Source organism: Tinamus guttatus, unplaced genomic scaffold, assembly GCF_059628265.1.
Source record: "Tinamus guttatus ecotype Peru unplaced genomic scaffold, ASM5962826v1 Tinamus_guttatus_pri_ptg000171l, whole genome shotgun sequence".
Taxonomy (NCBI): domain Eukaryota; kingdom Metazoa; phylum Chordata; class Aves; order Tinamiformes; family Tinamidae; genus Tinamus; species Tinamus guttatus.
The window spans coordinates 780,916-794,026 of record NW_028288705.1 but is presented as its reverse complement, the minus strand read 5'-3'; the positions used below and the strand labels follow the sequence as shown (position 1 = coordinate 794,026).

Here is a 13,111-nt window from a genome sequence, read left to right as displayed (position 1 = left end):
AATTGTAAATATCAAAACCTGTGCATGTGATGCTTCCTTCTACATTAGCTCTTTATCTTTCCGAAATCAGTACCTGTGGCTTTTAGCCAGGGGACCTGAGATGCAACACAGCTCATCCTTCTTGCAGCTCAGCCACATCATGAATCTGGTGCTTTTCTCCCTCTCTCTGTTCCTTAGCACGGCTTTTCCAAGCCGCTCATGTAAAAGGCAGTATATTTGGTCATACTTGTCATAGATGGACACATCCTGCTGTGGGTTGAAATGAGCTGCTCTGAGCCTTCATTTTCAGCTAATTTGAATCCCCTCACTTTCCTAGATGTACGGTTCTGCTTTCACGTGAGCCTCAGGACATGTGGTGAAGTAGTCACAGAAACCCCATTGGGGATGCTCTACCATAGAAACCCTGTTGGGGATGGTCTACCACAGAAACAGAGCAGAGCCCAAGAGGAGCTGAAGGCATCCATCACTGCCAGGCTGCAGCTGAGTTTATCTGCCTGACTAGGGTGCTAAAAGCCAAACCCGCTGCTGTCCAGGGGATTACTCACAGAACTCCATTACTCACTTGACCAGAGTGACAATGGCCTGTGTGAGCCTAGGCCTCTGGAAGCATTTAAATAATACCATAGATATTTCCCCTCAGTTTCTTGTACTCTGTGTCTTGTACTTTTCAAAAGATCAGCTGGACGAATCACTGACAGAACCATGAAAACTGTCTGCCAGATGGCGGCCACTGATTAATTTGTCTTAACTCCAGCCAAAAAGGAAGAAAATGTGATGGGTGGAGCAGTAAAGACAAGCACAATCAACATCCGACCAAATAGGGTTTCCTGTCACCTTGGGAACTGCACTGATTGGCACTGCAGTTTCCTGTGTACAAACTAAAACCAGTAGCAACTACAGTAACAAGAATAAATGCAAGATAAGAGACCTGGGAATACAATAAATTTGTTATAAAATTTCCGACTAAGGCTCATAAGATGGTAAAAACAAAATCAAGGGTAGGTATGTGACATGTACTAAACTGAACACTTCCATGTATTTGAGACAAGATGAACATCAAGTTGCATCAGAAGAATTTTTCTGAACATGAGTGGGCTCACTTGCCTGAATTACCCACTCTCAGAGGAAAAAGCCACCTGTTTTGAAGGTCTTTTAGTTCTCTGTAGGAGAAAAAAAGGGATGTAGGACAACTTGGGGATTACGAAGCAGTAATGAAGTTAAGAAGGTAAATATACTGTCTACTCAAGCTAACCTGAAGCAATTTGCAGGAGGAGCTAGAGGCACAGAGAAATGGGCTGCAGGTGCAAGCCTGGCAACAGTACATAGCTATTTGTGTCTACTCACAGAGATCCTAGTTCCTAAACAGTATTGTTCCAAATGGCTGCAGCCAAAAGGGAAGCACCTTCTAATACAGTTAGCAAAATGGTTAAAATACAGTGTTAAGCAAAATACCTTCTAACATAGGAGTGAAATGGTTAAAATACAGTATTTAAAAGGTCTTTGTTACGCTGGTATCTGAGTTCCCTTCCCCTTCAGAGAAAAGGTATAATTCACATTCCTGCCCTCTTCCTAAACTGCAGATAAGAGGAGATGTCTAGAAGGGTTTGGACTGAACAGAACATTTGTATAATTCAGAGATTCAGTGATTGCAGATAGTTTTCAGAATGACTGTGCAATAACAGAAATGGGCACAAAAAGCAAGTTTGAGGTAAAGCTGGTGATGAGTTCTTACTCTTCTCTCTCAGGCCGTGAGCAGGAGCCTCACAGCTGGATCCCATTTCAAGCTCCTCTTAGCTACACCTGTTTCTCCCACACTGGTAGCACAAGCTGTTAGCCCTTGTCCTGCGCTGTCACCCGGTGTGCAGGCACAAGCAGTCACACTGTGCCCTGCAGTTAGTAGAGGTGGCCTGCAAGGTCCCTGAGTGGGAGAGAAGCCAAATTTCAGGCTGTGGGGAGGCCTTGCACTGATGGAAAGGAGCATTGCTAAAAAACGCAGCAGCAGCTCCCTACGATCCAGACCGTTCCGACCGTGCGAGCGGCTGCACCAGACACACGCTTCTTCATTTGCAGGCTGCAGCTACAGAACGAGACAAAACAGTGCCAGGAAATAATCGCAGGCACTGAAACATGATCATCAATACTGTTTAGCTTCGAGCCTTGCCCTTGACTCGTGTTCAGCCTGTGCTGAGTAGCGCTCCTCAAATCGAGTCGCCAGCGCAGCTTGGGAATGCGCGGGTGCACAGAGTGCCCCCGTAGGCAGCTTGCACCCAGCCCCGTTCCTCGCAGGGAGAGGGACTGCAGGAGCCCGGACACAAGCTGCTGGGTACTAGCTGACCTGAGTGATAGTGAATGTTCTGGGTGTATTTAATTCCCCAGTGCATTTCCGGCACTAGGACAAATGAACATGGAGAGGTCTGCCAAAACACAGAAGTGCATTTTTCGGTCCTTCAGAGAGTTTTTTACAGTATTCTCTCTCTGTTCTCAAATCATGTGTACCAACAGGAGCTCTTAGTCCTCTTACAGCACTTCCAGTTAAGATTCTCATCTTTACCTCATCTCTTCAGACTGCTGCCCCAGCCTGGCCTCTCTGCCCGGTGGATAGCAGCGGTGCCAGAGCAGGTTAGTGCGGCTCGTCCAAAGGGCTCTAATGAGTCGCTGGCAGAGACAGGCTGCAACTCAACAATTCCTGCCTCCTACCTCCCACTCTGTTTACTAGTCCCTGATGCTTTTCTAATTCATTTTGATAGGCTATCACTGCAAAATTGTTCTCCAGCTATTACTTTTGCGTTGGCACACAGCTCTGCTTCGAACAATTATGCTGACATTTTCCTGAAAACAATCCCTAGCATTTAAATTAAGAATGCAGAGAGCATATTCAGGTCCACACAATAGGGTAAATTTATCCTCCAAATCTATGCAAAGTTAGTATATTTTAGCCAGGAAATTCAGGGCCCCTTCCTGTAAATAAATTGAGTTCCCATGCTTATGTCATAAATACAAAAACTGGCATGTTTACAGTACTCCAACTGCAAGGTGCTCTCCTCTGAGTATTGCTTTAAATGATTACTCACAATAGACTGTTTCGTATAAAGAAAGCAGATCAGCAACAAGGTAATTACATTTGCAGCACCAACTGTGCTCTATGATTTAAAAATCAGAACAGAACCGTAGAGAATTGCTGGAATTTTTTCCCGTCTATTAAATAGAGTGGAGATTTGGTTGAGCAGTGATATCCTGAGATGCAACTGCCATTATGTTAATGAAGCAAGGCACACAAGGGCTTTTTTTTAATTCCGTTTCCAGTGCTTCTTACTGGTTGAATAAGTGCATCGCTTTGGTATATAGTATTCTTATTGTAGTGATTAATTTTAATGGCTACTGCTTTTCTAAAGCTGGGAAAATAGGTATTACAGTTAATATTTGTTGTCGATTGTATTTTTGATTCACGGTATTTGTCAGAAATTGTAAAGAAGGCCAGAATTAATTAGTGTGCCTATGAAAAATAACTGAAACGAGTTTAGTTATCAATATTAACATAGAAGTTCCTTGCACCTCCAAACTTCAGCTTAAACTGTGCAAGCTTTGTCTGTAATGTTGACAAATACACGATATTTCTGAAGAGGTGTGCCAAATACACAGAGAACAATGAATATTTTCATTATTTGTGAAGTGTGAATAACTTTTATTCATATGTTAATGATACGATTTTTTCCAATTGTCTTAAAATGTCCTGCTTTTCCATTACTATTCTATGTCTACTATTCTAGTCTAATATGGACTATTACTATGTTCACTTTTCCTTTTACTATTCTCTATTCTGTTACCTACTGCGGTTTTCAGTGCAGGTGACAAACTTGTTCGCCCTCTCCCCTCCAGTTTTGCTCATGCTGGCTTTGGCTGCCTTCCTTTTCATGCAGCCTCCTCCCTGTGTTCCAGTAGTGGTTCTACATAGTTGCAGAATTCTTCTATTTCACATTAATATATATATATATATTTCCATTACCTGTCAGTTTTTTCTTGTATTTATTGGACTTTTTTATTTGCTACTCTGCTATTTATTTGCACATAAAAAAACTGTGTAGGAAGCACCTGTAAAATGATCCTGGGTCAGAAAGAGGATCTTTCTTACTTGCCTCTAGCACCCAGATATGTGAGCAAAACAAGATCTCCCCCTGAGACAGAATCACTATCTAACAAATTTGTAATAGACTGAGAAAACACAGGGCTACATTTTTTTCCACAAATTGTTTAGATAAAAAAGTTTTAGGTCTCTTTAGCTAGGATGGAATACAAATGCTTAAGAAGACTTTAATGAGGGCTATTCATGTATTTTTAATATACATAGTGCAATAACTTCTTTCCATGCCTTCTGTCTCTTTCCATGTGCTTTTCTATGCTAGTTAGTAACTAAATAATTTTAACAAAATATGTTATTCTGCATTAGTTAGCTGAAATATCATGGTCCTAGTCACAAATAATACCAGAACTAAAACTCACAGTAGTAGTGGCTGGGGAAAGGGGTAAACCTGTATGCTAAACAGGTGAACACTTTGCTGCTGTAGTAATTTTTCTTTATATATATTCATCTTTATAATGCCAAAAATGTCTGTGTTTTGACAAGTTACTGAATTTACTATTAATTTTCGATGCTTGATATGTCAAAAGGAAATTTACTTGATCAGATTCTGATTTTGGCTGGAACCCTTCAAAGCAAGATGATTGTTGTGCCAGCCAGCAGAATAAAATGAAGCCTTACTCTGTTGATGAAAACGTTCTACATTGTTCTGAATAGGCTGAATAAAGCCTAAGTAGAAAAATAAATGCTGATGCAGCATTCATGGATAGGCCCATGAAAGCTTCTCTCCACTGAGAACTACAGATAAAGCTAAATTAAAAAAAAAATGCTAGCCAGCTTGACACCAAATCCTTACTTTAGAGTTACCGAAACAGAAACGCAGGGCAGAAACGCACGGCAATGTTTTCTGGCTGCTCTAGGTGTCACTGTCCCCTCGCCGGAGCGCGGGGCTGCGGGGCCCAGGGCCCACGCACGGGCTGCACAAATCACGGGAACATTCGCGTCGCGCCGGTTCTAACGGAGCTCACGGGGCCTCCCGCGCAGTGGCAGCTGGGGAAGTGAACTGTGAGGTTTGCTCCAGCTGTGGTTAGTTGGAAATCAGGTAGCATGATTTTTTTGTATTCTTTATTATCAAATCCATGACAATACTTGGTCTGACAGACCGGATATCTTTTACCTCCGCTGTTCAAAATGTACCACTTTTCTGCACTTCTGAAGCTACCACGGATCCAGAAATAAGACACAGGAATAAGCCTTATTTACAAGTGCATTAATCAAGGCACAAGCCTTGATATGTGACTATGTCACACAGAAATAATTTTGAGCGTTATACACATTTGATGATGAAAATGTTGCATAATCTGCCAAGGAAACTGTTCCTTACATAAATTGCTGAATAAGAGCCTTTTCAGAAAGATTAATAGCAAAAAATGTACATGGACTTGGCTCTAATATTCAGAAGCAAAATACACTGTTAGAGGCTGAGCAAACTCCCAGAATCATTTTGATGATAGACAGTTGTTGAATAACAATTCTTCTGTCTCTGTACCAGGCAATAATATTCTTATTAAAAACTGAAAGGTTGGGAAGGTCTGATGCTGACTTGGTGCTTTGTAGATACACAGCTCTGCCATATTTTTGCTTTTAGATGTGCTCCCCAGAGCAGTATTCAACGTACTGAGAGGGGAGAGCTACAAGCAGGCATCATGAGGCTTTTCTGCCTCATCCTCCAGAGACGCTGTCACAAATTTCCCACCTGATGGCTAGGCACAGCAGCTGGATCACTGGTGTGGCCCATGGTTCTGTGATTTCTCTTCAAAAAGATACAATCTTCTCAGTCTGGATCATAATAGTAATTTTATTTTATGACTAGGGATCACACTTAAGGAATAGAAGATTCAAATATCTAGAAAATAACTTTCAGGAACAAGTGTCAAGTCACCAGGTCAAAGAAATCACAATGATGAACTTGGCAAGAAATCTCTACCCAAGTAGCATGCCCCAGGTGCTCCCTTCCCTGAGCAGAGAACAAAATCAGGGTAGCAAATGCTACTGAATGGGGTATACCCAAGCTACAGCTATGGTCAGAAGGGGACTTACAGGTTTTTTCCCACTCTATGTCAGCAGAAAGAGGACTGTGGGCAGTTTGTTTTATTGTGGGCTGCTTGCAGCATGCACATACGTACTATAGAGTCCACTGCTTCCATACCTAAAGCTATCTAGGACAAAGTTCTCGTTGGGCAAGAAAGTGGAATGAGATTTCAAACTGTCCACACGGCTGGGCATCAGATGAGGTCTGAGATAAAATATGTTGCTGTATCAGTTACATTTTTTTGCTTCCAATGTTTTTGTGTTTCAAAATGTGTGTAAAAATGCAGTAAATAAATAATAATAAAAATATATACTAGCTGATTGCTTCAGAGGAAGAGAAGAAAGTCGATTATCTAAAATTCTTTTCCTCACATTCCCTGACCTTCAGATCATGATGCTCAAAATAAACATAAAATACCATTTCTTAGAAATGAACTTGAGAAGTACAGCTGTGGTAAAGGAAAAAAAAAAGTAGAAAAGGGTGTTATCACAAGAGCTTTCATTTTTTCACAATCAGCTATTTGTGTTCTTTTACAGTAGAAACCAAAGTGCTTGGTTGCTTTAACTTCCTTTTAGTAATAAGCTGAAATGTCTGGCTTGTTTGATCAAACATTAGGTTTTGCTTCCTCTCTGTATTTCAGGTCTCCATTTTGACATATCTGACTCAGAACATCTTTCAAAGGGATGAAAACTGCTTTAGAAGAACTAAAGGCCAAGCTCCTATTTGCGGTGGTGAAAATTAAGATCCTAGATCAGTAAATTTTACTTTTTTGTTGTTTCAGAAGTGCAAATAGTTATTTGCTGGTTCTTACCTACCAATTACCTCACTAAATTTCATCATCTTGGTCCCTCTTAACTATTATGCATGTTATGTATACCAGGTATTATAAACTGTACATAATATCTGTATTTACATGCTGTATTTTTGGGAACTTGGGGAGTGAGATCAACTATGAAAGTGTATTTACTTGCCTCCTCCATTCCTTATTTTTGTAGCTGCAGCGGTATCACTACATGTTTTATGACAGATCTGCCTTTCAGCATCTTTTACTTGTGGAAGTTTTGAACCCTATCTCTTAGCTCTGTCTGTGCCTCTTAAAGCCATTGATAAAATCTCTGTCTTTGAAATCCCATTGTTGAAGCTGAATCAGATCTACTGCTAAACTCTGAAAATCCTCAAAGAGAACGTTCCGCTTGGTCTCCTTTTCATTCTGGTTTTCCCTTCATATTTGCATTGCGCCTGTTCTTTCACTTATCTTCTGTGCAGGGGTAGAAGAGTTCAGTTACACTGCTGCATGCTACGTTAGTTATTCAGAGCACTGATGCTTTATGAAAGCTGCCTGCGGCCATCAGGCAAGAAATTATATAGGTTTCTAACAGAGGAGAGACAGATGTCAGTGTGCATTCTCCTGTGGGAAGAATAACTAGTCTTATAAAGGGAACACTGGCCCAGTTATCTAAAGGTAGAATGAGTGATTTTTGGCAATATTTGGTGCCTGAGTATTTCTGAGGAGCTGAGCACAAGTATCGGTTTCTTTACTAATCACTTCTTTCTCCTTATTGCTAAATCTGTAGACTGTGGACTGCTCTACTCCCCTCCCATCATGCGCTTAGGAAGGAAAATTATCTGAAGATGAAAATGGAAACACTGTACAAGGATGGCAAATGCTTTCAATTTATGTAAATCTTGCTCCTTTCTATGTTTCCCAAGGCTTGGAATGTCTGATCTAGGAAAATCTGGGAATGACAAGATATTTCTAAACTGTGGGTAGTTCTATAATTGGAACTACCCACACTGGTCCTTTCCATTTTACCTTTTTTTTTTTTTTCCTTTTGCAAGGTGGACAGAACTATTCATTATCCCATCTCCATGCCTCTGCGAAGCTGCTTGGAACAGGAGAGAGGAAAAAGGCTTGTCAGGCTGACAAGCATTAGGGGCTCCCTGGCAGTGTGGAACAACTGCGCTGGAGAAATGTAATCAGCCTTTGTGTGTCCCCCCATCTGTATTTTCAGGGCAAAAAAGAGACAGAAATCAATGAAACTAAAAAATAAAATATTTGGGTAATTGCTGGAAAGGAAAATAAGCAAATTAGCAACAAGAATTCCAGTTATTCTGAACTCAAATCCCTGGATCTTTGTTCGTATGAAAATGAGGAAATACCAATAAGATAAACAGACCGAAATACCAATTCTTATGTATTTGGAGGGCCAGATCTGTTCATTGACAGAAGAGACACATCTCAAGTCACGCAGCACAAGTATAGCATAGCAGAATAAATCCTCAGCATGCTGGGACACCGTCCTACCTTTCCTGGAGCCCTACAGGTTTCATTCTGAAAGGAGATGGACTGGCAGGCAGAGGAGGTTTGAGCTCAGGAACACATTGGCCTTGAGGGTCGACTACAACATTTACAACTTTTGGAGCCTGTTCAGGCTGGACCATGCTGTTGGTGGTCTTGTACTCGGACTGAGATGTCTGGAGGGGAAGGGGTGAGAGATGGATCTCCTGCTTCTTTTCCTTCTCTTGTCTCAGGGATAACTGGATCTTCTCCTTTAGTCTGTACAAAACCTACAGAAACAGAGATGAAAAGTCCACTCATTTTAAACCCAATTTCCTTGTAAACAAGGTAAGGAAAGCATCACAAATGCTAGGCGAGATTGTGATACATGGCTTTCATTTCTAGAAGGTAATCCACAAGTTTTGTTACATGGTGTTTCCTACAGCAGGATAAATATTTCCATTATAAAATCACAGTGCGTATATGTGGGTGGTAGGGATTTTAATAGTTCTCATTGTGAGCCACGAATTATTTGCAATACCAGCAGCTGTATTATTAAAGAGATAAAAAACAGAGAATGGAAGATAATAATCACAAAAATCACCGTGAAGAAAGGAATCTTGATAAATAAAATAATTATAGAAAAAAATCAAAATTTTAACCTACAAGACAATGGCACAATATCATGTAGATGCTTATGATATAGCTCTCTCTAATGATAAGAGCTTCAATTTATTTTATTGTATATATTCTTAAAACATTAGTAATTTCTTATGGAGCTAATACTTAAACAGAATAACTTTACTAGGTCATTTCTGTAATGGTAGCCTGCTACTACTATGAAATATCCCTAAAGTTTTTTTTTACAAAACAACTCATAACTTCCTTAAATAAACAAACATTGCTCCATAATAAAGCTGAACTGATGCATAGCCTGTGTAGCTATTTAAGGATCTGTGGCCATTGAAAAAAGAGTCTGTTTTACTGAACAAACACTGATATCTAAAAACATGATTATATCAGGATTCTCAGTCCAACTATCATGTATGAACTTGCATGTCAGATTATCTGCAGCAAGGCCTCTCGAAGCCCTGCAGACAGATCCTACCATGAACCCTGCTGCTGCCTTGGTGGCCATCACCCTCCCAGCACTGTGCGGATGAACTTCATACCTCTCCAGTGAAGCCTGGATGTGTCTGATGTATTTGTTTTGTCAAGGATTAGTATTAGAGGTTTAGCTGGGAATTGACATAATGTCATTAGCAGTACACCCATTAAACAAGATTTAGCTGCATAAACCATCTGTTCATTCAGAAGAATTCTGAATTAAATTGTAGGTATAAGATAAGCTGCTCTTGGCCATTACTTTACAGAAAACCAAACAGGTATAAGTAAACATAAAACAGGGCCTAGCCTAAATATTTTAACCCTCTTTTCACCCCAGTGACAGGTTTGGTCTCATTTGTTTCTGGTAACCCACAGATACAGAGCTCAGACATTCACAGCTATGATAATGTCCACCATACCTTTCTGTGACTGGTATTTTTGGACATAGTTTCTTCCCTTGGAGACCCAGGAGGTTATGCTTTTATGTTCCAAAAATTGGGACTAGCATGATTTCCTATCCTTTTTAATACTCTACTATTAGAGTCTAGAAAAAAAGATAGCCAGCAACTAGTGGAAATAGAAAACAGTTAAAGAAGCACATTTGATTTAAGAGCTAACAACGTTTCCTCAGAGAGCCTGGGGCAGTCCATTTTTTTAATGAATTAAAGAAAAACAAACAGGAAATGGCCAAAAACACAGTGGACAAGCCAGGATACAACTGACATTAACTAGCCATTAAGAAGTCATATTTCTAATTATTTCTGTTCATCTTCAGAGGAAAACAATGACTCCACTAAGGTGTCTGGGATGAAGAGATCTTGAAACAGTCACATGGAGCAGCTGTGCTAGGGAACTTCTCTGCCTCACAATGTTTAGAGCACCTAAGACCATATAAGAAAATCTCGCAGAAACTAAAGGAAAAAAAATACTGTTCATAATAATAAAGAGTTCTCGCTTGGCAAGCACTTTTTGACATGTGTCTGTGTGCTTGTCTCTGTATGAGCAGCGCTGTTGTGTGTATGTTCATGCACATGAGAAGAAAACCAACCAGCAAAATTTCCCTCAAGCCCTGGGGAAAGGATGAAAGAACAAAAATGTGACAGATGTTAGTCATGTTGTTTAACATGTTACTGGGAGGCATTTGGATACCCTGATGCTGCATGCTCTATAAAAAGTTCTGCAGAAGCAGAACAGAAGAATTCAGACAATGTAGGACTAGTTTATATATAAAAACTGCATTCTGATTTTAACTCTTACTTCTTATTTCAGTTCAAATAACTTAAAAACTCTCCCACAATGATTAAGTGATTAGATTATATATCTTTGATTTCACATTAATTCTTTAAGTAGGTAAAAGTTGAAGTTGGTGGGCTGCTATCAGTTGCACATATTCTATAGTCAAAAGGCTTTCAGAAATCCATTTTATGAATCATGAAAACCTGTAAATTTACAAGCAATGATAGGTCATGTGAGAAACAGTAGGCTGAAATGCTTTTTTTATATTCAATATTCTTCTTACTAAAGGAATTCTGAAATACATTATACTGATCATAATTTATAAAACATTAGAGCCATTAATAAAACAATGCATCTCTCACAATTTGTTGACTAAAATAGCTCACACTTTTCATTTTAAATGAATAAAAACTATTTTTGAAAATTAAAATTTTCAATGGGCAAAATTTAGACATCTAAAACATTTAGAGAAGCCTATCATTACAACCACCTACAGATATTTTATAATATGTAACAGATAATTCCAGGCTACTCACAAGGTACTTATGCATCCATGAATATGTACAACATGACATGAAAACATATCAAAACAGGCTAAATTAATGAGAAATATAAATAGTAAATAATTTAATCCACTATCAAATAATTTAATCCACTATCAAATATAGCTTTATGTATTAAACTTGCAACTCCATCTCTATAAAACGAAAAAGTACAGAGACCTATGCTTCACACAGGATCATTTAAAAATAATTAATCTTAATTAGCACCTTGCTTGGCATATGTTATAAATGATGTACGATGTTCCCAGTGGAAGCGAGTGCCTGGTCAGGAGCGCTGACAGGGACAGCAACGGGCTGCCTGGTGACCTCTACTTACGATGAATCCCCCCTGGGATGCACAAGGCTCATATATGCTGACAGCAAAGACTAGATGAGTAAATACGTCGCACAAGCCCAGAGGTGCAATTTATAGGTCTGAATTTACCTCATGGCTGCTCTAGCTCAAGTCACAACAATACCCTGCACTGTAGATTTTTTATGTAATAGAGGCCAGGTATTTGCTTTCTCAGTACTGTTACTAGTTATTAAATTCCAGCCAAACATTAAGAAAGCTACTGGCTGTTAAGGCAGTGTCCTCTCAGTTTAAAAACTGTGCAGGGAACCATCATGATTTTTAAAATCCAGTTAAAAGAAAAGGCTGCATATTTTACAATTTCTGTAGTAATTTCACAAAACAAAACATTAACACTGACAATTCAACTGCCTGACACTAACCACTGTTGATCACCAATATATTAATTACTTTCTATTTCTTAATGTAATGGACACTAGCTTTTTATCTAGAAACACAGGTTAATCGTTCTGCTATTGGAACCTGAATTAGTGATCTCATATGGTCACTAAAGGCAGAGCTGCTTCAGTTCAGGTCGAATGGTTGCCCTAAAATGTTAACGATCTGACAGACTGTGATGGTTGAACTCTAAACCCTGAATTCCTATTTTCCACAAAACAGCCATTCTGGCACATGTAAAGTGAGACTAAAAACAATGTGAATGGTTTGTTAGCCTTATAGATTGCACATACTCCATGTATCAGCAGACCCAACAAAATCTGAGACAGTTTCGTTTTGTATGGTCCAAACTTCTTGGTAGTACATCTAGGAAAGGGTATACTGGACCAGTGAGGGGACAGAAAAATGGATGCCTGCAGAAAAGACCACAGCATATGTATCTGTAATGGGGGTTCAAGAGGTCTACTAGTCTTTCCTTCCGTCTGAGCTCTGGAAACAGCTGTACCCAAACTACTCCTGACAGATGCCCATCTAAAACCTCAGCTGATGAACACTCAAGAGCTGCCCCGGGCAACGCACTCCAGCACGCAGTGACTCGATTTGACTGAATCTCCCTTTCAGCTGCACTATTCCCAGTGGACAAAGCATTGCCTTCCTCCCTATCACAGCCTTGGAAAACTTTCCATAGTTCAGAATATGTTTCTCCTTGGTCTTCTTTCCTCTACAATAAACAAACAAAATTATTTTGTTTCTTCTGTATCTCTGATCATTCTTCCACTTCTCCTCCTTGCTGGCTCGCATCATTTCAGAAGTGTGGTGTCCAAAAACAACTACATATCAAGATGTAATACTATAACCACATTATTACCAGAGCCAGGTGAAATGGACTTATCCTATCCTCGCTCACACATCCCAGGACAAGGACTCTCATTTTGGCAACAACATGGTGTTACTGATTTACCCAACTGTGTGCTTTGCTGTACTGCAAGGCCTTTCCCATGGAACCATTGCTTTGCCACGTATTTCCTAC

General features: G+C 39.8%; 1 protein-coding gene across 1 annotated transcript in view; it reads right to left on the bottom strand.

Annotated features, from left to right (window-relative positions):
• Positions 1–13,111, bottom strand: part of PTPRR (protein tyrosine phosphatase receptor type R) — a 136,473-nt gene that overhangs the window by 43,815 nt on the left and 79,547 nt on the right. The window contains exon 6 of the mRNA XM_088522954.1: positions 8,473–8,735. Coding sequence (XP_088379080.1) covers positions 8,473–8,735 — 263 coding nt within the window. The remainder of the gene's footprint in view (positions 1–8,472; positions 8,736–13,111) is intronic.